The 21,904-nt window shown below is 43.6% G+C and overlaps 1 protein-coding gene across 1 annotated transcript; it reads right to left on the bottom strand.

The window, feature by feature from the left end:
• Positions 1–1,209: 1,209 nt before the first annotated feature.
• On the bottom strand, positions 1,210–1,929 carry LOC127314851 (auxin-responsive protein SAUR71). Its single transcript, XM_051345382.2, has one exon. It carries the CDS (start codon positions 1,755–1,757, stop codon positions 1,470–1,472), a length of 288 nt encoding a protein of 95 aa, XP_051201342.1. The 5' UTR covers positions 1,758–1,929; the 3' UTR covers positions 1,210–1,469.
• Positions 1,930–21,904: the final 19,975 nt, after the last annotated feature.

Consider the following 21,904-nt stretch of genomic DNA (forward strand, 5'->3'; position numbering starts at 1 on the left):
CGGAAGGGAGCACATAGCTTCTGCATCAGCCCGAGATTGGGATGGAGGTGCGCAGCACCACTGGCCAGGGACGGGACGGAAGAACAAGAAGAGAAGGGGCGGCCAAACTGGAGAGTCGGTGACGAAGAACAAGCGGTGAAGGCGCGGCCAAAGGAACGACTCGCCGCTAGCAAGCCGGCCAACGGGCGGCACAGGACGGCAGGAGCGACGGAACACCTGGCTTTTCTCCCTCTCCCCGACGCGCACAGGGATTGGGCTTCGATCTGATTCGGAAAAGAAACAGCGAAACGGTACAACTTATGGGGTGGCAGTGGGTAATTTTCTTCAAATAAGAAAATTTTGCTGCATTGAATAAATGGTAGTTACTACAATTGATACACAAAAGAGACCAAAATTCTAGTTCATTGATCTCAAATTTCACTGGTTAAACTTTACCAACTACACTCTTTCCTTCAGAGCAGAGAGAACTAACATTCCAATTTGCTAATAAAACATTCCGGTTGAACAAATATGTGATGTTTCACATAAAGATAATTTTACTTAAAAAAATAATTTTATTGTTTTTTCTCCATAGAAAACAGTACTCAATTGTTAGACACAAACCCATCAAAATGTGCAGTTCATAAACTTAGATTTTTTCCCTCGCATTTAGGTGAACGAAACCATGTACTCCCTCCATTCCGTAATCCTTGTTGCAGATTCAAATGAGTTAAGGATTATGGAATGAAAGGAGTATCTTGAATTAAAAACTCAAGGAGCGTTCATCTGTTAGCCTTTGCATCATATATTTTTTTCGATAATACAGCCTGGAAGGCCAAGATGGCTAGAACAACGCCAGAAGGCTACAACTCCACTCCGCGATACAAAAGTACTCCAAGATACAACACTACACCATGATACAACTCCAAACGACAAACAACACACCCTCTACGAACACAATGATAAATTACTCGCCTTACCCAACTCCACCATCAGTGGCGAGAAGAGGAGCACATGGCATCAGGAACATGTCACGAACCAAGCAAGACACGCCATGGTAAGATCTCGACTCAAAGGCAAGCGGGCAACATATATCCCTCATGAGTCTAGAGAGTCGGCGAGGAGGAGGCAGGGTCCAGAAGAAGATCAACACATAATGCAACTCTCATCTGCGCCAAAAATGAGCATTACGCCCGGAAATAGATCAATATTCTATGGGAACTCTGGACATGAAGAATCAACTATTCCACTTGATATTTTTGAGGTCTAACGACTCTACACTTAAAATACAAGGCGCCATCCTCTCTTGTCAACAATCATCCCCCAGCCATCCTCAAACGAAGATATGAAAAGGCAAAAGAGGGAAGAAAATCAATAGGCGCGTGGATCAAGAGAGTCAGCTGGTCCACAGCACCGAATAATCATTCCTTAATTATCCGAAGAAGTCGATCGATGGGTCTGTCTAATTGATCTGCTAGAGAATTAACTAATCAGTACTTGGTGGAGACGGCGCCGGCGGTGGAGAGCGCCTGCTTGAACTGGTGGACGGCGCAGGGGACGCGGAGAATGCCCTCCTGCTTGTACCCGAACTCCTGCGCGGCCATCTCCAGCAGCACCGCCAGCGACGGGTGCCGCAGCGCCTCCACCCGCACCACGAACCGCTCACTTTCCTCGTCGCCGTCGCCAACCACGAGCAGGGGCACACACCCGCGTGGCACGCCGCCGCTGCCGTCGCTCACCCGGTCCGAGAAGCTCAGCCGCCGAATCAACTCCCTCATCGTCAGTTGCTCGACGATGCGCGCTGACGAACGTATTGATTATGCAGCAGATAATGTATCTATATAGCTAGCTATCTAGTTAGGTTGATTTCGATTTGCATGCATGAATGCATGTGTGTTTGTGTTGCTTTGCTTGGCCTTGGCTAACTTGGGGTTCTCCTCTTATAAGCGATGGAATGTTGGCCTGGATTATGAGCTAGCTGCTTCCTTTCTACTGGAGAAAAATATGTGGAGGGTAGAGAACGAGATGGAAGGTTTAGTGTTGTGTGGTGGCGTTGGAGTCGTGGTTCGGGTCAACATCCAGTGGGTTTCAAAGATGTTGGCGGCCATCAGCTAGCATCTTTGAAAGTTAGGACCATGTAATTTGGTCAGTACGTGTGCTCGAATTTTGAAAGTTGAAACAGCCGTTAGATTTATGTTAATTAATTGCCACTATCGTGCTTGTTCATTTATTTTTCGAAGTTTGATGCACACAGCCAATCTAGCATTCTAGCTCGCTCATGAAAATTGATTTTTTGATTTGATTCAGGGCTACAATTCAGAAGAAAAAAACATGATTGGTGGAGATGTATGTTCCTAGAATTACGGGAGAGCGAATTATCATCGATATTACAAGTTTTATAGTGGTTGTCATTTTTAGGAACCATCCGTGACCGTAAAAGAGGACCATCTATATTTATTTGTCTGGATGATGAAAAATAACATCCATCCTCTGAAACGTACTTGAGTATGTAGCTTTCGCAGCTTTCGCAGAATATGCATGGACGACCCAATCATTCAAGTATATGTACTAACCACGCCTGAAGATCTTGAAGAGTCTCTCTCTGACGTTGACAAGACAAATTCGTCGTGGGTCAAACGGTGGAATTTGAACTCGAACACAGCGAGGTACCACACAAGGAGGAAGAAGACGATATGCCACATGCAAGCCTCATTTTGGTCTGAGTTGAACTTCGGGGTTTCACATGAACACGCATGCAAACTGGTATTCGGTGATGTGCTAGCTTGGAGTAGTTGGTAGCGTCAGCAAATTAGAGGACCATGGTTGATCTGTTAATCAACAGAACTGATCAACTCTCTGGGCTTGTTTGGTCCTAGAGTTTTAATAGGGAGCAGAGGAGATATAATCCCCAAGAAGATTGGACGAAACTCATACCTTCACCCATTCGGTAAAATTGACATGTGATTAATTTAGTATTTTATTTGGTTTCATATAAAAAAATTGAGGACATTTGAGATGAGCTTGATACACCAGTAATGAGTAAGCCCGAGTTCTGAGTAGTCTAAACCGCCATCCTATCGTAAATAACAAGTTGATGAAGCTTTTGGCTTGGAGAAAATAACATAATAGGGTAGACTGATACAACTAGTAATTAAGAAGAAAAATGTGGCAAGATTTAAGGATGAAATAAATGTCACAACTAAAAATCAAAAAACGAGGACATTACAAAATGAAATTATTGTTGTCTCAACATCAAAGCTAGAGGGTTAACAAATAGGCTTACTTCATCTCACAAACTTCTAAGATATGTGTTTGAGATATATTTGGTATATGGGTATTTGGTAGTATACGATTTGTAATCATCTCCCGCCTTATCTCTAGGATAGCCTTCTTGGCTCCTAAGACTTGTACCCCTATATATACTCGCCCGAGAGGCTCAATACAACATCCAACATATTCCGCCAATCTCTCCCCCTCTTTATCGTTCGACATGGTATTAGAGCGGTACCGATCTTGACCTAGCCACTGCCGCACTTCGGCACCGCGCCGCCCCGGGGAGATCGATCTCCATGATCTACCCCGGGGGCCGCGCAACCCGTATGAGGGTTCGTTTGCCGATCGGTTGATCGGCTACCCTCACGTCCCTTTTTTCGATCTTTAGACCAGTTTTCCTTTTTTATCCGTCGGTCGCTCGACCGGTGTTTTCTTTTTTGGTTTACCGATCATAGATCGGATTGAGTCGTCCATCGCCGTCGTCCACTTGCGCCTCTACTCCGAAAACGGCATCGACCTGCACCGGCCATCAACCGCACGACACAGCCGCACGCGCCGCACACGAGCGACCCTACGTGCATCGCAGCAGGCTGTTCTTGCTCGCGCGGTCTCCATCGCCGCTCCGTTTTCATCGCCATTTACAGGGACATCATCGACAACGTCACCATCGGCTCCGATATGTGCGTCGTCCACGCCATGGCGCGTACAGCGCCACCGTCGGTCTGATCAAACAACCGCTCGCACGTCTCCGCCAAGCACGTCCCCGAGCACGCGCCTACCACCGATCGAGCTACGGGCTGCCGTTGCGTCACCCTTCGGGCCGCAGCGCAGCCGCCTTTGGTCCGCACCACTGGCCTCCGACGCGCCTTCTAGGCGTGTACGTCGCTGGCCTCCCGCCGCTGCACCGACTCGCGCCGCATGTAGTCTACTTTGCCGTCCCGCACGCACCGACGTCCGAGGCCACCACAGCGCAGCCCCTTCGGTGAGGGTCGCCTTCGTCACGCCGCCGGGTCTTCCTCGCCTAATTTGTGTACCGCCGCCGCGCCTCCACCCCAGGTCGCCGCTGGGCTCACCAACCACTCCAGGTCCCGCTGGGCTCGCCGACCACCGCAACGCCCATCTAGGCGTCCAGCATGACCACACCGGGTCATCACTGGGTTAGCCACCTTCTACGTCTTCGTACACTATAGCTTTGCTGCCAGCTTCCTCGCCTCTTAACCGACTACGCCACCCTCTTCTCTACTCTGACACCCGTCGTCAAGACCTCATCTACTAGTCTAGTCCGACATGGCGCACACTTTGTACTATTCCCTGCCCCTGCACGCCCGGTACTGGCAACACTGGCACGTGCCTTCTTCTCCGACGTGATAAGGGGTGGCCCGATCTTCTCAGTAAGCACGGTGGTGATGATGATCACACGACGAAAACAGCGCAGATAACACAATGATGAAGTGGAGGATAACTTGTATGACGCAACGAAGTCTCTCGATTGGTCCATGTAGCCAATGCAACAGCTCTCAACCCTGCAAGATATTCGCAACTCCACACACTTGCGCACATAGCCGCCGACCATAAAGCGGTAAGTTGCAACCGTCTAATTCCCAGTGGAACAGCATATCACATAAAACTTTCAGGATATACACCAAATCAATGCAATATGGTGTGGAAATTCGATAAATTTGCAAAGAAATCAACTATGAACTAGGGTTTATCTTAAACGAGGTCAAAACCTAATTTGGGGGCGTCATGGGCACTTATATAGGGTTCAGGACGACCAGGGGTCGAAAAGTTACATAGAAAATTAACCTAGATTGGATCTGGTCGAGACAGACTCGGACACGGCCGGCTCAGGAGCCGGTCAACCAGGCCTGGGACCGAGGCATGACCGGGTGATGTCTACGGGAGCTTCTATTCTTGTAGACAGTGTTGGGCCTCCAAGAGCAGAGGTTTGTAGAACAGTAGCAAGTTTCCCTTAAGTGGATCACCCAAGGTTTATCGATCTCAGGGAGGAAGAGGTCAAAGATATCCCTGTCAAGCAACCCTGCAATCACGATACAAGAAGTCTCTTGTGTCCCCAACACACCAAATACACTTGTCAGATGTATAGGTGCACTAGTTCAGCGAAGAGATAGTGAGACGCAAGTAATATGGATGTATATGAGTGGTAATAGCAATCTGAATGAAATATGGCAGCGAGTAAACATTCAACAAATCAGTAAACAAACGGAGATTCGATGCTTGGAAGCAAGGCCCAGGGATCCTGCTTTCACTAGTGGACACTCTCAACAATGATCACATAATAGGACTACTCTACACCCTCTTGTTGGATGATGAACACCACTAATTGTGTAGGATTACACGAACCCTCAATGCCGGAGTTAACAAGCTCCACAATATTCAATGTTCATATTTAAATAACCTTAGAGTGTAAGATAGATCAACACAATTACACCGAGAACTAACATAGCATGCACACTGTCACCATCACACTATGAAGGAGGCATAGATCATATCAATACTATCATAGCAATAGTTAACTTCATAATCTACAAGAGATCACAATCATAATCTACGCCAAGTACTACACGATGCACACACTGTCACCATTACACCGCGGAGAAGGAATAGACTACTTTAATAACATCACTAGAGTAGCACATAGATGATATTCAACTTGATCACAAAGAGAGAGAGAGATGAACCACATAGCTACAGCGGAGCCCTCAGCCCCGGGGGTGAATTACTCCCTCCTCATCATGGAGGCAGCGATGGCGGTGAAGATGGCGGTGGAGACGGCGGTGGAGATGACTCCGGGGGCAATTCCCCGTCCGGGCAGGGTGCCGGAACAGAGACTTCTGTCCCCCGAATTGGAGTTTCGCGATGGCGGCGGCTCTGGATGGTTTTCTCTGGTTTCGTCGAACTGGTCGAGGTTTTTAGGCCAGGGACGATTAAATAGGCGGAGAGGCAGAGTCGGAGGGGCCACGGGGTGCCCAGATGATAGGGGGGCGCGCCCCCCCTGGGCCGCGCCGCCCTGTGGGGTGGGGCCCCCTAGCTCCCCTCTGACTTTTCCCCGGTGCTCTGGAAGCTTCCTGGAATTATAAGATCTCCCGTGTTGATTTCGTCCGGTTCCGAAAATATTTCCTTACTAGGATTTCTGAAACCAAAAACAGCAGAAAACAGCAACTGGCCTTTCGGCATCTCCTCAATAGGTTAGTTCCGGAAAACGCATAAATATGACATAAAGTGTGCATAAAACATGTAGATATCATCAATAATGTGGCATGGAACATAAGAAATTATCGATACGTCGGAGACGTATCAGCATCCCCAAGCTTAGTTTCTGCTCGTCCCGAGCAGGTAAACAATAAACAAAGATAATTTCTGGAGTGACATGCCATCATAACCTTGATCATACTATTGTAAGCATATGTAATGAATGCAGCGATCAAAACAACGTATATGACATGAGTAAAGAAATGAATCATAAAGCAAAGACTTTTCATGAATAGTACTTCAAGACAAGCATCAATAAGTCTTGCATAAGAGTTAACTCATAAAGCAATAATTCAAAGTAAAGATATTGAAGCAACACAATGGAAGATTAAGTTTCAGCGGTTGCTTTCATCTTGTAACATGTATATCTCATGGATATTGTCAATGTAAAGTAATATAACAAGTGCAATATGCAAGTATGTAGGAATCAATGCACAGTTCACACAAGTGTTTGCTTCTTGAGGTGGAGAGAAATAGGTGAACTGACTCAACAATAAAAGTAAGAGAATGGTCCTTCAAAGAGGAAAGCATCGATTGCTATATTTGTGCTAGAGCTTTGGTTTTGAAAACATATAGAGATCATAAAAGTAAAATTTTGAGAGGTGTTTGTTGTTGTCAACGAATGTTAGTGGGCACTCTAACCCCCTTGCCAGACAAACCTTCAAAGAGCGGCTCCCATTTTATTTTTATTTTTGTGTGGCACTCCTTCCAACCTTTCTTTCACAAACCATGGCTAACCGAATCCTTCGGGTGCCTGCCAACAATCTCATACCATGAAGGAGTGCCTTTTTATTTTAGTTTTATTATGATGACACTCCTCCCCACCTTTGCTTTCTCAAGCCATCGCTAACCGAATCCTTCGGGTGCCGTCCAACAATCACATACCATGGAGGAGTGTCTATTTTTATTAATTAGTTTGGGACTGGGAATCCCATTGCCATCTCTTTTTGCAAAATTATTGGATAAGCGGATGAAGCCACTAGTCCATTGGTGAAAGTTGCCCAACAAGATTGAAAGATAAACACCACATACTTCCTCATGAGCTATAAAACATTGACACAAATCAGAGGTGATAAATTTTGAATTGTTTAAAGGTAGCACTCAAGCAATTTACTTTGGAATGGCGGAGAAATACCATGTAGTAGGTAGGTATGGTGGACGCAAATGGCATAGTGGTTGGCTCAAGGATTTTGGATGCATGAGAAGTATTCCCTCTCGATACAAGGCTTAGTCTAGCAAGGTTATTTGAAACAAACACAAGGATGAACCGGTGCAGCAAAACACACATAAAAGACATATTGTAAACATTATAAGAATCTACACCGTCTTCGTTGTTGTTCAAACTCAATACTAGAAATTATCTAGACTTTAGAGAGACCAATTATGCAAACCAAATTTTAGCAAGCTCTATGTATTTATTCATTAATAGGTGCAAAGTATATGATGCAAGAGCTTAAACATGAGCACAGCAATTGCCAAGTATCACATTATCCAAAACATTATAGCAATTACTACATGTATCATTTTCCAATTCCAACCATATAACAATTAACGAAGCAGTTTCAACCTTCGCCATGAAAATTAAAAGCTAAGAACACATGTGTTCATATGAACCAGCGGAGCGTGTCTCTCTCCCATACAATGAATGCTAGGATCCATTTTATTCAAACAAATCAAAAACAAAAACAAACCGACGCTCCAAGCAAAGCACATAAGATGTGGCCGAATAAAAATATAGTTTCAAGAGAAGGAACCTGATAATTTGTCGATGAAGAAGGGGATGCCTTGAGCATCCCCAAGCTTAGACGCTTGAGTCTTCTTGATATATGCAGGGGTGAACCACCGGGGCATCCCCAAGCTTAGAGCTTTCACTCTCCTTGATCATATTGTATCATCTCCCTCTCTTGACCTCCCTTGAAAACTTCCTCCACACCAAACTCAAAACAACTCATTAGAGGGTTAGTGCATAATCAAAAACTCACATGTTCAGAGGTGACACAATCATTCTTAACACTTCTGGACATTGCTCAAAGCTACTGGAAGTCAATGGAACAAAGAAATCCATCCCACATAGCAAAAGAGGCAATGCGAAATAAAAGGCAGAATCTGTCAAAACTGAACAGTCCGTAAAGACGAATTTTATTGAGGCACCAGACTTGCTCAAATTAAAATGCTCAAATTGAATGAAAGTTGCGTACATATCTGAGGATCACTCACGTAAATTGGCATAATTTTCTGAGTTACCTACAGAGAATTTTTCCCAGATTCGTGACAGCAAAGAAATCTGTTTCTGCGCAGTAATCCAAATCTAGTATCAACCTTGCTATCAAAGACTTTACTTGGCACAACAATGCACAAACTAAGATAAGGAGAGGTTGATACAGTAGTAAACAACTTCCAAGACACAAAATAAAAACAAAGTTACTGTAGCAAAATAAACACATGGGTTATCTCCCAAGAAGTTCTTTCTTTATAGCCATTAAGATGGGCTTAGCAGTTTTAATGATGCACTCACAAGAAATAGTATTTGAAGCAAAAAGAGAGCATCAAGAAGCAAATTCAAAACACATTTAAGTCTAACATGCTTCCTATGAAGAGGAATCTTGTACACAAATGAATTCATGAAGAACAAAGTGACAAGCATAAGAGGATAAAACACGAGTAACTTCAAGATTCTCAACATAAAGAGGGGAAACTTAATATTATTAGGATGCATATAACCATATTTCCCTCTCTCATAATAACTTTCAGTAGCATCATTGATGAAATCTACAATATACCCATCACTTAATGACATAGGCATCCCAAATGGGCCTGCCGAAGATAGTACCCGGGGTTTACTGAAGGCCCACTACCCGAAGAATAAGAAGATTCGGGAGCCCAAGATATATTAAGGAAAGTTATGAGTTGTAGTAGGAAGTGTTATTTGTAATCTGGCGGGATGAGTTAGAAACCGTCCCGGACTCTGTAACTTGTATAGCACGAATCCCTCGGCTCCACCTCCTATATAAAGGGGGAGTCGAGGGACGAAGAGATAATCGAATCATTGTCTACAAACCCTAGTTTTCACAATCGTCGAGTACTTTTCGGCTGAAACCTTCGAGATCTACTTACCCTCTACTTCCAACTAAACCCTAGCCTACAATCCATAGGCATTGACAAGTTGATACCTTGTCACTTAAAACATTCTTATCATGGTTCATATGCATAGAAGTATCATTAATTTTGGCATAAGAAGAGTTATTCTCATTAATAGTAATTGGAGCAAGATTATTATCAAGAATTTGAACATGGTAAACAAGTTGCATATTAAGGGAATTGTTTTTGGTAATCCAATCATGACTATGACAAGTTTCATAAGGATAGTTATAACCTATATCATAGCATTCTTTATAATAATCATCAAAGATCGGAGGCACAGTGTCATCATAAGAAATAGAATAGTTATCTTTCACAGTCGGTTTATCTGTGTCCACACCATCATTGTTATAAGAAGGAGATGTATCTAACACATAATGATCAGTAGCAAAAGGATTTTCAAACACCTCTTCCCCAAGCTTAGAGCTTTCTATATCATTATGGGAGGAAGCGTGAATAGCACTGACACTATGGCAATTATTATCATCACTTTTAGAATTAGTTTCCCAGAGATTTGCAATATCAAAAGTAGGGTGCTCATTCAAATCATGATCACTAATGTATATAAAGGGCATAGGAAGATCATCGTATTCAGATTCATTATCACAATAATCATTAGGAGCAACATACTTACGGTTACCTAGTGTTATCTCATTCACGCGGGAATATGCCGTTACCTCTTTCTTTTTATTCTCCTTCTTCTTCTTCTTCTCCGTTCCCTTCTTCTCTTCCTTCTCCTCGTTCCCTTCTTTAGGAGGAAGAGGCTTGAAGGGTGGCTTGTCCGCATAACCTGATTTACTTTCAGAAACAATAGAAGAAACTTGGGAGGATCCCTCCTTTTCATTGATTAGTTCAAAACACACAGCAGTCCTATCATATTTTGGCAAGGTGTCATCTTCTAAAATATTTTGTACGTAAGTATTTGTATAGCTATTATCAACGCAATGAGAAAAACACCCATGCAGGACATCATCAATATCAAGATCATTAATATCTAACAAAGAAATTTTCCTTGATAACTCTTCACACCACAAAAATAAAGTAAGTTCATCATGCTGATTAGGAGTAATTTCATCATCACAATACAAATTTGCAGCACTCATTGGGTTCAAATTATCATTGGAGGAGCATTGAAAATTAAAATGACCCACTCTATGGCAAAGTTCACAAATAAAAGGATAGAGGGCACACACTTTTTTACCAAGATCATCTAGAGCCCTCAACCACTTTCTAGTTTTTTCATTAATATGATGGATACAATATTCATCTTTGATTTGATTAATTCCACAAGGTCTATGCATTCCACAAAAATTAACATGCTTATAGGAAATAGCATTCTTAGGAGTTTGAGCATGCTTATTGCAATCATTAACAACAATTTCATTCTTCATGCAAGCCTCTTTAAAAGGTTCATGATACTTATCAAAATTCTTCTTAGGAAATTCAAAATGAGAAGCAAAGGCTTTATAAAGATTTGCAGCAACTTGAGAGTCAAGACCATAAGTAGCACTCATATTTCGGAATTTATCAGTATCCATAAAAGCTTCAATGCATTCATAATCGTAATTTATACCTGACTCTTTACCTTCATTGTTCTCCCATCCTTCAGCGTTCTCCTTAATCCGATCAAGAAGATCCCACCTAGCTTCAACCTCCTTGCTTGTGAAAGATCCCTCCGAACATGCGTCCAGATAGTCCTTGTGTTGTCCTGAAAGCCTCGCATAAAAATTGTTAACAATAACATTACGGGGGAGCTCATGAATGGGACATTTAAGCATTAGTGACTTCAATCTCCCCCACGCTTGAGAGATGCTCTCTCCATCACGAGGATAAAAGTTATAAATGTGATTCCTATCAATATGCACTTCATGAGGAGGATAAAATTTAGAGTAAAAGAGAGATGCAATTTCCTCCCAACCAAGAGAATGATTATTCTCCAACAATTTATACCAATGCGCCGCTTTACCAGACAGCGAGAAAGAGAATAGCTTCTTCTTCACTTCATCCATAGAGATACCTGCACACTTGAATAACCCGCATAATTCATGAAAAACTGTAAATGATCTCCAGGATGGACAGTTCCATCCCCTTTATAGCGGTTATCAATAACACGTTCAATAATTTTCATGGGTATCTTGAAAGCAGTACTTGCAGTTGGTGGATCTAAAATATCACAAGCATCATTAGAGTTATCGCATATGGGAAATAAAGCATTATTAGAACAAATTTTCTCCCCTAAAGATGGGAAGCTAAAAAGATCACAGAAACTAGCTTCCCCAAGCTTAGACTTATCCATAGCATTAGCAGTGATTGCGTTCATACTAATAACATTGCTACTAGCATACAATTGAGGCTCCATAGGTTCTTTAATTTTCGCATCACACAATTCATGTCTTAACTTAGGAAATAAATAAAAAGCTCATAGTTGTATTCCATTATGCCAAACTAGTGTAAAACAAGAAACAAAAAGATGCAATTGCAGGATCTAAAGGAAATAGCTTCGAGCACAAACACAATGGCGCCAGAAAATTATCACACTGAACCGGAGTATGAGTGCCTTTTACCTTTCCTCCCTGGCAACGGCGCCAGAAAAGTCCTTGATGTCTACGGGAGCTTCTATTCTTGTAGACAGTGTTGGGCCTCCAAGAGCAGAGGTTTGTAGAACAGCAGCAAGTTTCCCTTAAGTGGATCACCCAAGGTTTATCGATCTCAGGGAGGAAGAGGTCAAAGATATCCCTCTCAAGCAACCCTGCAATCACGATACAAGAAGTCTCTTGTGTCCCCAACACACCAAATACACTTGTCAGATGTATAGGTGCACTAGTTCGGCGAAGAGATAGTGAGACGCAAGTAATGTGGATGTATATGAGTGGTAATAGCAATCTGAATGAAATATGGCAGCGAGTAAACATTCAACAAATCAGTAAATAAACGGAGATTCGATGCTTGGAAGCAAGGCCCAGGGATCCTGCTTTCACTAGTGGACACTCTCAACAATGATCACATAATAGGACTACTCTACACCCTCTTGTTGGATGATGAACACCACTAATTGTGTAGGATTACACGAACCCTCAATGCCGGAGTTAACAAGCTCCACAATATTCAATGTTCATATTTAAATAACCTTAGAGTGTAAGATAGATCAACACAATTACACCGAGAACTAACATAGCATGCACACTGTCACCATCACACTATGAAGGAGGCATAGATCATATCAATACTATCATAGCAATAGTTAACTTCATAATCTACAAGAGATCACAATCATAATCTACGCCAAGTACTACACGATGCACACACTGTCACCATTACACCGCGGAGAAGGAATAGACTACTTTAATAACATCACTAGAGTAGCACATAGATGATATTCAACTTGATCACAAAGAGAGAGAGAGAGATGAACCACATAGCTACAGCGGAGCCCTCAGCCCCGGGGGTGAATTACTCCCTCCTCATCATGGAGGCAGCGATGGCGGTGAAGATGGCGGTGGAGACGGCGGTGGAGATGACTTCGGGGGCAATTCCCCATCCCGGCAGGGTGCCGGAACAGAGACTTCTGTCCCCCGAATTGGAGTTTCGCGATGGCGGCGGCTCTGGATGGTTTTCTCTGGTTTCGTCGAACTGGTCGAGGTTTTTAGGTCAGGGACGATTAAATAGGCGGAGAGGCGGAGTCGGAGGGGCCACGGGGTGCCCAGATGATAGGGGGGCGCGCCCCCCCTGGGCCGCGCCGCCCTGTGGGGTGGGGCCCCCCTGGCTCCCCTCTGACTTTTCTCCGGTGCTCTGGAAGCTTCCTGGAATTATAAGATCTCCCGTGTTGATTTCGTCCGATTCCGAAAATATTTCCTTACTAGGATTTTTGAAACCAAAAACAGCTGAAAACAGCAACTGGCCTTTCGGCATCTCGTCAATAGGTTAGTTCCGGAAAACGCATAAATATGACATAAAGTGTGCATAAAACATGTAGATATCATCAATAACGTGGCATGGAACATAAGAAATTATCGATACGTCGGAGACGTATCACCGGGGCACCGAGGTGTCTTACAGTACACCCCCTCCGGTCGGCACCAGTGTAGGAGCCGGTCGGGACCGGGCTCTCCCGGCGTGGGAGCCGGTTGGACCGGGCCTGTGACCGGGTCAGCCGGCGTGGTGGCCGGTCGGATCGGGCCTGGCACCGGCCTGGACAGCTTCTTCTTCCTCCCTCGTGCATGCATCCCGCTCCTCCCTCGCGCGTCCATGGGATGTCTTCATGTCAAGCTTCATGTCCCGCTCCATGTCCAGCTGCACGTCCAGCTGCTCCTCTTCTCCTCGTGCGATCATACCCGATCATACATAACTAATAGGAATTAGGCGGTATAAAGTTCTCATCGATCAAAGCATCATTTAGGAACAAGTTCATCTGTTGTTTGAGTAGCTTCGTACGAGCCCTTGTAATGGGTCCAATCCTGACTTCATTGGACTTGAGCTTCACATCATCATCGTCTTCATCTTGCAATGACGGAGGTAGTAGTGTAGTAGGGATGTCCTCATCATCTCCCCCCTTCAAAATGCGTCGACCTCGATGCTCCAAGGTCTTCTCCGTCATATGGTGTCAAATCAGCCACATTGAAAGAATTGCTGACACCAAACTCATCAATTGGAAGATATATCGAGTATTCATTATCATTGATCTTGGCAAACACTTTGTAAGGACCAACACCACGAGGAAGCAACTTGGACTTCCGTAGTTTCGGGAACCTATCCTTTAGAAAATGTACCCAGACCATATCACCAGGCTTGAACAACATCTCCTTGCGCTTCTTGTTTACTCTTGCAGCATTGTTCTTGTCTTTGTTCTCTATCAACTCTTTAGTCTTCAAATGAATTTTTCGCACAAAATCTGCCCTCTTTGACACCTCCATATTGACTGTCTCATGTATGGGTAGAGGCAACAAGTCAAGTGGAGTAATGGGTTTGAAACCATACACCACCTCAAAAGGACACAACTCCGTGGTAGAATGTACCGCCCTGTTGTAAGCAAACTCCACATGTAGCAAACAATCTTCTCACTCCTTCAGGTTCTTCTTGATCATGGATCTCAACAGTTGTGACAATGTTCTATTCACCACCTCAGTTTGACCATCAGTTTGGGGATGACAAGTAGTGCTGAAAAGTAGCTTCGTCCCCAGCTTTCTCCAAACACTACAAGAAAAGTTTCCATGGCCGACGAAGTTGAAGTCGCGCCGTGGTTGCTGGTGTACCATGGCCGACGATTTTGGGTCTCTCCGTTGTGCATGTCAAAACGTTTTTTTCTCGTTTTTGAGCCCACCTAGCCCGACGAAAATGACCAAAACGTTACGTATGGTGGCCCGGGACGTGGTGCATCTCGAATTCTCGGGTTCGCCGGCCGAGTCAACGCAGATCCGCACCGCCGAGGGATGTAGGGCCCAGATGGCAGCCTCTCTGGCATTGTTTTTTTTCTCGATCGCGCCATCTCGTTCAACGCTCTCCGATCGAGCCGTTTACGATGCAGGATCATGGGTCCCGCATGTCATCCTCTATGAACCAAAATTCTTTCTATTCTTGGATTTTTTTTGACCCCCTGATTTCTGGCTACTTCCTTTTTCTTTTGATCCCTTGCCGCCTTGGAAACATTGAGACCGCTGCTGCTAATTGGGACCCGCATGTCATCCTCTATGAGCAATCAACTTTCTTTTCTTGGAGTTTTTTTTGGCACCTCAAATTTGGTCACTTGCCTTTTTCTTTCGATCCCCTGCTGCCTCTCAAACGGTGATACCGCTGCTGCTAAATGGGACCCGCATGTCATCCTCTATGTACTATAAAACTTTCTTTTCTTGGATTTTTTTGGCACCTCATATTTGGTCACTTACCTTTTTCTGTCGATCCCCTGCCGCCTCTCAAACGGTGAGACCGCTGCTGCTAAATGGGACCCGCATGTCATCCTCTTTGTACTATAAAACTTTCTTTTCTTGGATTTTTTTTGGCACCTCATATTTGGTCACTTACCTTTTTCTTTCGATCCCCTGCCGCCTCTCAAACAGTGAGACCGCTGCTGCTAAATGGGACCCGCATGTCATCCTCTTTGTACTATAAAACTTTCTTTTCTTGAATTATTTTTGGCTCCTGATATTTGGTCACTTGCCTTTTTCTTTTGATCTCATGCCACGTTTGAAACGCTGAGGAACCTGCAGGCTCATGGGACCCGCATGTCATCCTCTATGTACTATAAAAGTTCATTTTCTTGGGTTTTTTCACCCTCTGATTTTTGGCTATTTCCTTTTTCTTTTGATCCCCTGCCGCCTTTGAAACGTTGAGGACTCTGCTGGCTCATAGGTCCCACATGTCAGCCTCTATGTACAATCAAGTTTCTTTTCTTGAATTATTTTTGGATCCTGATATTTGGTCACTTGCCTTTTTCTTTCGATCTCATGCCACGTTTGAAACGTTGAGGAACCTGCTGGCTCATGGGACCCGCATGTCATCCTCTATGTCCATCAACTTTATTTTCTTGGATTTTTTTGACCCCCTAATTTCTGGCTACTTTCTTTTTCTTTTGATCTCAAGTCGCATTTGAAACGTTGGGACCGCTGCTGCAAAATGGGACCTGCATGTCATCCTGTATGTACAATAAAAGTTTCTTTTCTTGGATTATTTTCCACCCTCTGATTTTTGGTCACTTGCCTTTTTCTTTCGATCTCATGCCGCCTTTGAAAACGTTGAGGAACCTGCTGGCTCATGGGACCCGCATGTCATCCTCTATGTACTATAAAAGTTTTTTCTTGGATTTTTTCTTTTGATCCCCTGCCGGCTTGGAAACGTTGAGTAAGCTGCTGACTCATGGGACCCGCATGTCATCCTCTATGTACAATCAACTTTCTTTTTATTTTGATTTCAAGCCGCATTTGAAACGTGGAGACCGCTGCTGCTAAATGGGACCCGCATGTCATCCTCTATGTACAATAAAGTTTCTGTTCTTGGATTATCTTTGGCTCCTGATATTTTGTCACGTGCCTTTTTCTTTCGATCTCATGCCGCCTTTGAAACGTTGACTAAGATGCTGGCTCATGGGTCCCGCATGTCATCCTCTACGAACAATAAAAGTTTCCTTTCTTGGAGTTATTTTTTGACCTCTAATTTCGAGCTATTTTCCTTTTTCTTTTGATCCCCTGCCCCCTTTGAAACGATGAGGACGATGTTGGCAGGTCGGTCCCACATGTCATCCTCTATGAACAATAAAAGTTTCCTTTGGTGGATTTATTTTTGACCCCTAATTAATTTCTGGCTATTTCCTTTTTTTCTTTTGATCTCCTGCCGCCTTGGAATCGTTGAGGATGCTGCTGCCTCATGGGTCATGCATGTCATCCTCTCAGAACGGTAAATATTTCTTTACTTGGATTTTGTTTACCAACTGATTTTTGTCTTATTTTTCCTTTCGATCTCCTGCCGCCTTTAAAACGTTGTCGAGAGGCTGCTAGCTCACGGGTCCCACATGTCAGCCTCTATAAACAATAAACATTGAGGATGCTGCCTCATGGGTCCCACATGCCATCCTCTCAGAACGATAAATGTTTTCTTTTCTTCAATTTTTTTACCAACTGATTTTTGGTTTTTTTTCCATCCCCTGCCGCCTTTAAAATGTTGACGACGCTGCTGGCTCATGGGTCCCCGTTGTCAGCCTCCCCGTACAAGAAACATGTGATATCTTGATTATTTTGCAGACAATAAACATTGTATTTCGCTCTGAGCTATTGCAAACGGATAAATTAAATATTTATTTTTACATAAACAAACTTATATGTTGAATCTCCTTGTTTTGTGTTTTTGCGAAGCATAGGACTTTCCTGTTATTTTAGATAAATCTGAACTTTCCTGTTTTGGAGTGGGCTGAAATTGTACGAGTCAAAAGGCCCAGTAGGATAGTTCGAAGGCCCAGATGTCCAGATGCAGCCCAATTGAAATCTTTCTTTTCTTGGATTTTTTTCACCCCCTGATTTCGGGCTACTTCATTTTTCTTTTGGTCCTGTGCCGCCTTGGAAACGTTGAGACCGCTGCTGCAAAATGGGACCCGCATGTCATCCTCTATGTACAATAAAATTTCTTTTCTTGGATTATTTTTGGCTCCTGATATTTGGTCACTTGCCTTTTTCTTTCAATCTCATGCCGAGTTTGAAACGTTGAGGAACCTGCTGGCTCATGGGTCCCGCATGTCATCCTCTATGAATAATAAAAGTTTCCTTTAATGGATTTATTTTTTACCCCTAATTTCTGGCTATTTGCCTTTTTCTTTTGATCCCCTGCCCCCTTTGAAACGATGACGACGCAGCTGGCAGGTCGGTCCCACATGTCATCCTCTATGAACAATAAAGGTTTCCTTTGATAGATTTATTTTTGACCCTAATTAATTTTTGGCTAATTCCTTTTTTTATTTTGATCCCCTGCCGCCTTGGAATAGTTGAGGATGCTGCTGCCTCATGAGTCCCGCATGTCATCCTCTCAGAAAGGTAAATGTTTCATTTCTTGGATTTTGTTTACCAACTGATTTTTGGTTTATTTTTTTTTGTTTCGATCTCCTGCCGCCTTTAAACCGTTGACGACGCTGCTGGCTCATGGGTCCCCAATGTCAGCCACCCCGTACTGCAAATCCTCTTTCTGCAAAGGTTGTATTTCCAGCTAGATAGCTAAGGTGGATTCGAATCTGCCGTGGTTCAGGCAGCTCAGGTAAGCCTTCTTGCACTGATTAATGGAACTAGTGTATAGCAAGGTCAAGACATGTGGCTCGGTGTAATGAATCTATTTTAATCATGTTGTGGATTCAATCTGATAGTTCTCTAACAGGTCAGCCAAAATAGAAATTAAGTTTTTTTCTAAAACGGAAATGCAAATTAAGATGAACACAAACATTAGTTATCATAATAGCTGATCATACATACATACTTGCTAAGAGCAAAAGCTTGCCAGAGTTTTACCACCCATACAATTAATTAGCAGTTCAGATGAGATAACCTTATATAAGTATAACTACAAATGTATTTGCTAAGGGCTCATGGGACAACAGAACTAGACAACCGCAAACTTTATGACCAGCATGTCACATTGGCATCGAAAGATCTTGACCTTCAACTTTGATCCAATGCGAAGTTTGGCACCGTCAATGAACCTTTTCCACCTGGAAGTAACAGCCAAGCGGCCATCTGTGGGACTGACGGAGTACCGTCCCTCCACGGTGAGACCTTCACTCTCCATGACGAGGGAAATCTTGCCCCTTCGGCCAGCATTGAGATCCTTGGAGATACTTTTAGGCAATTTCTGATTCAAAGCAAGAGATACCACCAAAAATTAGTCAATGGCACCAATGCACTAAAGACTGAACCATGTGAGACTTGAGCAGAGAAGACATCAAGATAAGAGTAGTTATGCTGTCATATACTCACGAACATAGCCTTCAGATGCGTCCTGGTCACCACACGGGTGGCCACAACAATGAGCTGAGACCTCGGTGATCTGGCTGGGGCAGGTACATGAGCCTGGGCTGGTACACGAGCTGGTACTGATGCAGGAGACTGCTGGGCAGGTGCAATAAACGGTGCCTCTAGAGGAACCGGTGCTGATGCAGGAGACTGTTGGGCAGGTGCAGTAAACGGTGCAGCTAGAGGAACCGATCTTGATGCGGGAGCCTCTTTGGGCAGGTGTAGTATATGGGGCCTCTACAGAACCAATGCTGATGTAGGGGCCTGCTGGGTAGATGCGATAACGGAGCTGGTACAGAACCGGTGCTGATGCAGGAGAGTGGGAAGCCGGTGCCGGTGCTGGTGTGGGTGCCCTTTGTGACATCCGCTCCTGTTCCATCAGGGGATCTGCAGCTTTGATCATGTTAAACCTAGCAAGCTAGAACAGAGGGAATGGTTTAGAACAACTGCTCAGAATGCAGTAATCAAAGGATATGAGTATAAAAAAGTTACATATTATATATTTGGAAGTGTCTCCAACTCTGTAAGCAGTTACGTATATCTGCCCGTTTGAGTTTCTAATCCTCAGCTCGTCGCCCTTCTTCAGACCGTAGTCAAAAGCAAACTTTCTCCAATCATGTCCATACAAATATGTGATGGCCTGCGTCTTGTAGACATACACCTCATAGACCGTGTAGGTGTTCATCAATTTGCCATTGCCATGCATAGTGAAAGACCCTTCATGCGGACACATCTGGTTAATCATTGGACGAAGTTCACAAGGTACGATCTGCGGTGAAAATTGATACTAATGTAAGAAGCAGGAAGACTAAAAACAAGACTTTACTATATGCCAATTCATGCTAAACCACTGAGAATACATACCTGTAACTCTGTGAAGGAGTTATTAGAAAGGTAGATAGAGCCATAGGAGGTGTTATATGCGAGGTATGTACATGGGCCCGCCATATTCCCGCAAGCTCGGCATCGGGATGGTGAAGGAAACATGGGAGGTACTACTGGTGCGTAGCGCTGAATGTAAGTGGAAGAATTAGGTTGTGTAAAGTGCATAGTTCAGAGCAATGCAAATGTTGACAAGCGAGTGCATAACACTATGTTACAAACTGAACAGTCAAAATTTAGTGTATGATGAATATAAGCATGCTAATTTGGTGTTTCCGAATTCCAAAAAGCATTAGATAGAGCCGGTGATAATATCAGACATAAATCATGGCATGTATATGTGGCTTAAGAAAATATACCCGAACCCTTGGATGGTTACGGCCCGGCTGGTCCTTGGACTTGAGCTTATATAAGCATCCAGAAGGTGGGGGCTGATGAACTTGGTGGAAGCCTCTGCAGATGCCTCATCAGCAGCAGTTGCAATCCTTTTGACCAATGAAGGCTTAGCAGTTTCAGTCTGCATATGAAAATTGAAGAGCAACAGACATCAGCAGTGATATATAAAATGAATCTATGAGACACTGATGCATATAGTGCTGGATGTAAGTGGAAGAATAGGGTTGTGTGTGTTTCTGAACTATTGGTAAGCATTAGACAAAGCCGGCAATAAACAGACAAATCAAATCATGTATGAGGATTAAGAAAATATACCTGCTTACTGAAAAGGATACCACCCAGCTGGCCCGTGGCCTTGTGCTTGAGGAGGTTTTCAGAAGATGGTGGCGGAACCATCGTCTTCACAGCAGCCTCATCAGGATCATTTTTTTCCATTTGAGTAGAGGCACAGAAGCTTCATCCTGCATATGAATAGCAACAGAACTCATCATTGTTATTTAATAAATCTATGAGATAGACTGATGCAAATAGTGCGGGATGTAAGTGGAAGAATAGGGTTGTGCATAGACAACAGTTGACAACAATGCAAATGATTACAAAAGAAGCCAACGGAACTCAACAGTTTATATACTGGATGAGACAGACTGAAAAGTGAAAAATTAGTGTATGATGATTGTAAGCAAACGCAGTGTTTCTGAACCTTTGTTAAGCATTAGGCAAAGCCAACAGTAATTAAACAGATAATAATAAAATCATGTATGTGGATTAAGAAAATATACCGGATTCATTAAAAGGTCACCACCCAGCTGGCCCATGGCCTCGTGCTTGTAGAGGTTTTCGAATGATGGTGCCAGCACCATCGTCCTCACAGCAGCCTCATGAGCCTCATTTTGCATCCACTTGAGTAAAGGCGCAGCAGTTTCAGCCGGCATAAGAATGGGAACAGATCTCAGCAGTGATATTGAATGACTCTGAGACAGACTGATGCATATAGTGTTGGATGTAAGTGGAAGGGTATGGCTGTGTATGGACAACAGTTCACAACAATGCAAGGGTGTGTTCGGTTCTGAAACAGTGTGGAATGGAATGGAATGGTTTCATTTCGGAGGAATGGAATGGTTACATTTTTCGGTTGGGAAAAATGGAGAGCAGAACAGATCGAGGTTAAACTAATCATTTGTCTCAAAATTGTAATTAGCAATTGCAAATGACATTTTAATCTCAAAGTTTTAATTAACAGCGCCTAATGGTGCTCTTTTAATCTAAAAATCATAATTAACATCATTTTTTGTTGGGTTAGGGGAATTGGAGAGTAGATGAACATTACTGTATGATGATTGTAAGCAAACGAATTTGGTGTTTCTAAACTTTTGCCTTCGAGATCTTATGGGCTTCAACTCTAGCCTACCCCAGCTTGTTTGGGACTGAAAGGCTTGGTTTTTGTTGTTTTTGTAAACTTTTGGCAAGCATTAGAAAAAACCGACAAT

Source organism: Lolium perenne, chromosome 7, assembly GCF_019359855.2.
Source record: "Lolium perenne isolate Kyuss_39 chromosome 7, Kyuss_2.0, whole genome shotgun sequence".
In the NCBI taxonomy this organism is placed as follows: domain Eukaryota; kingdom Viridiplantae; phylum Streptophyta; class Magnoliopsida; order Poales; family Poaceae; genus Lolium; species Lolium perenne.

What these genes read in the sequence shown, in the direction of transcription:
- LOC127314851 (XM_051345382.2), bottom strand. Translation starts at nt 1,757, where the DNA reads ATGAGGGAGTTGATTCGGCGGCTGAGCTTCTCGGACCGGGTGAGCGAC.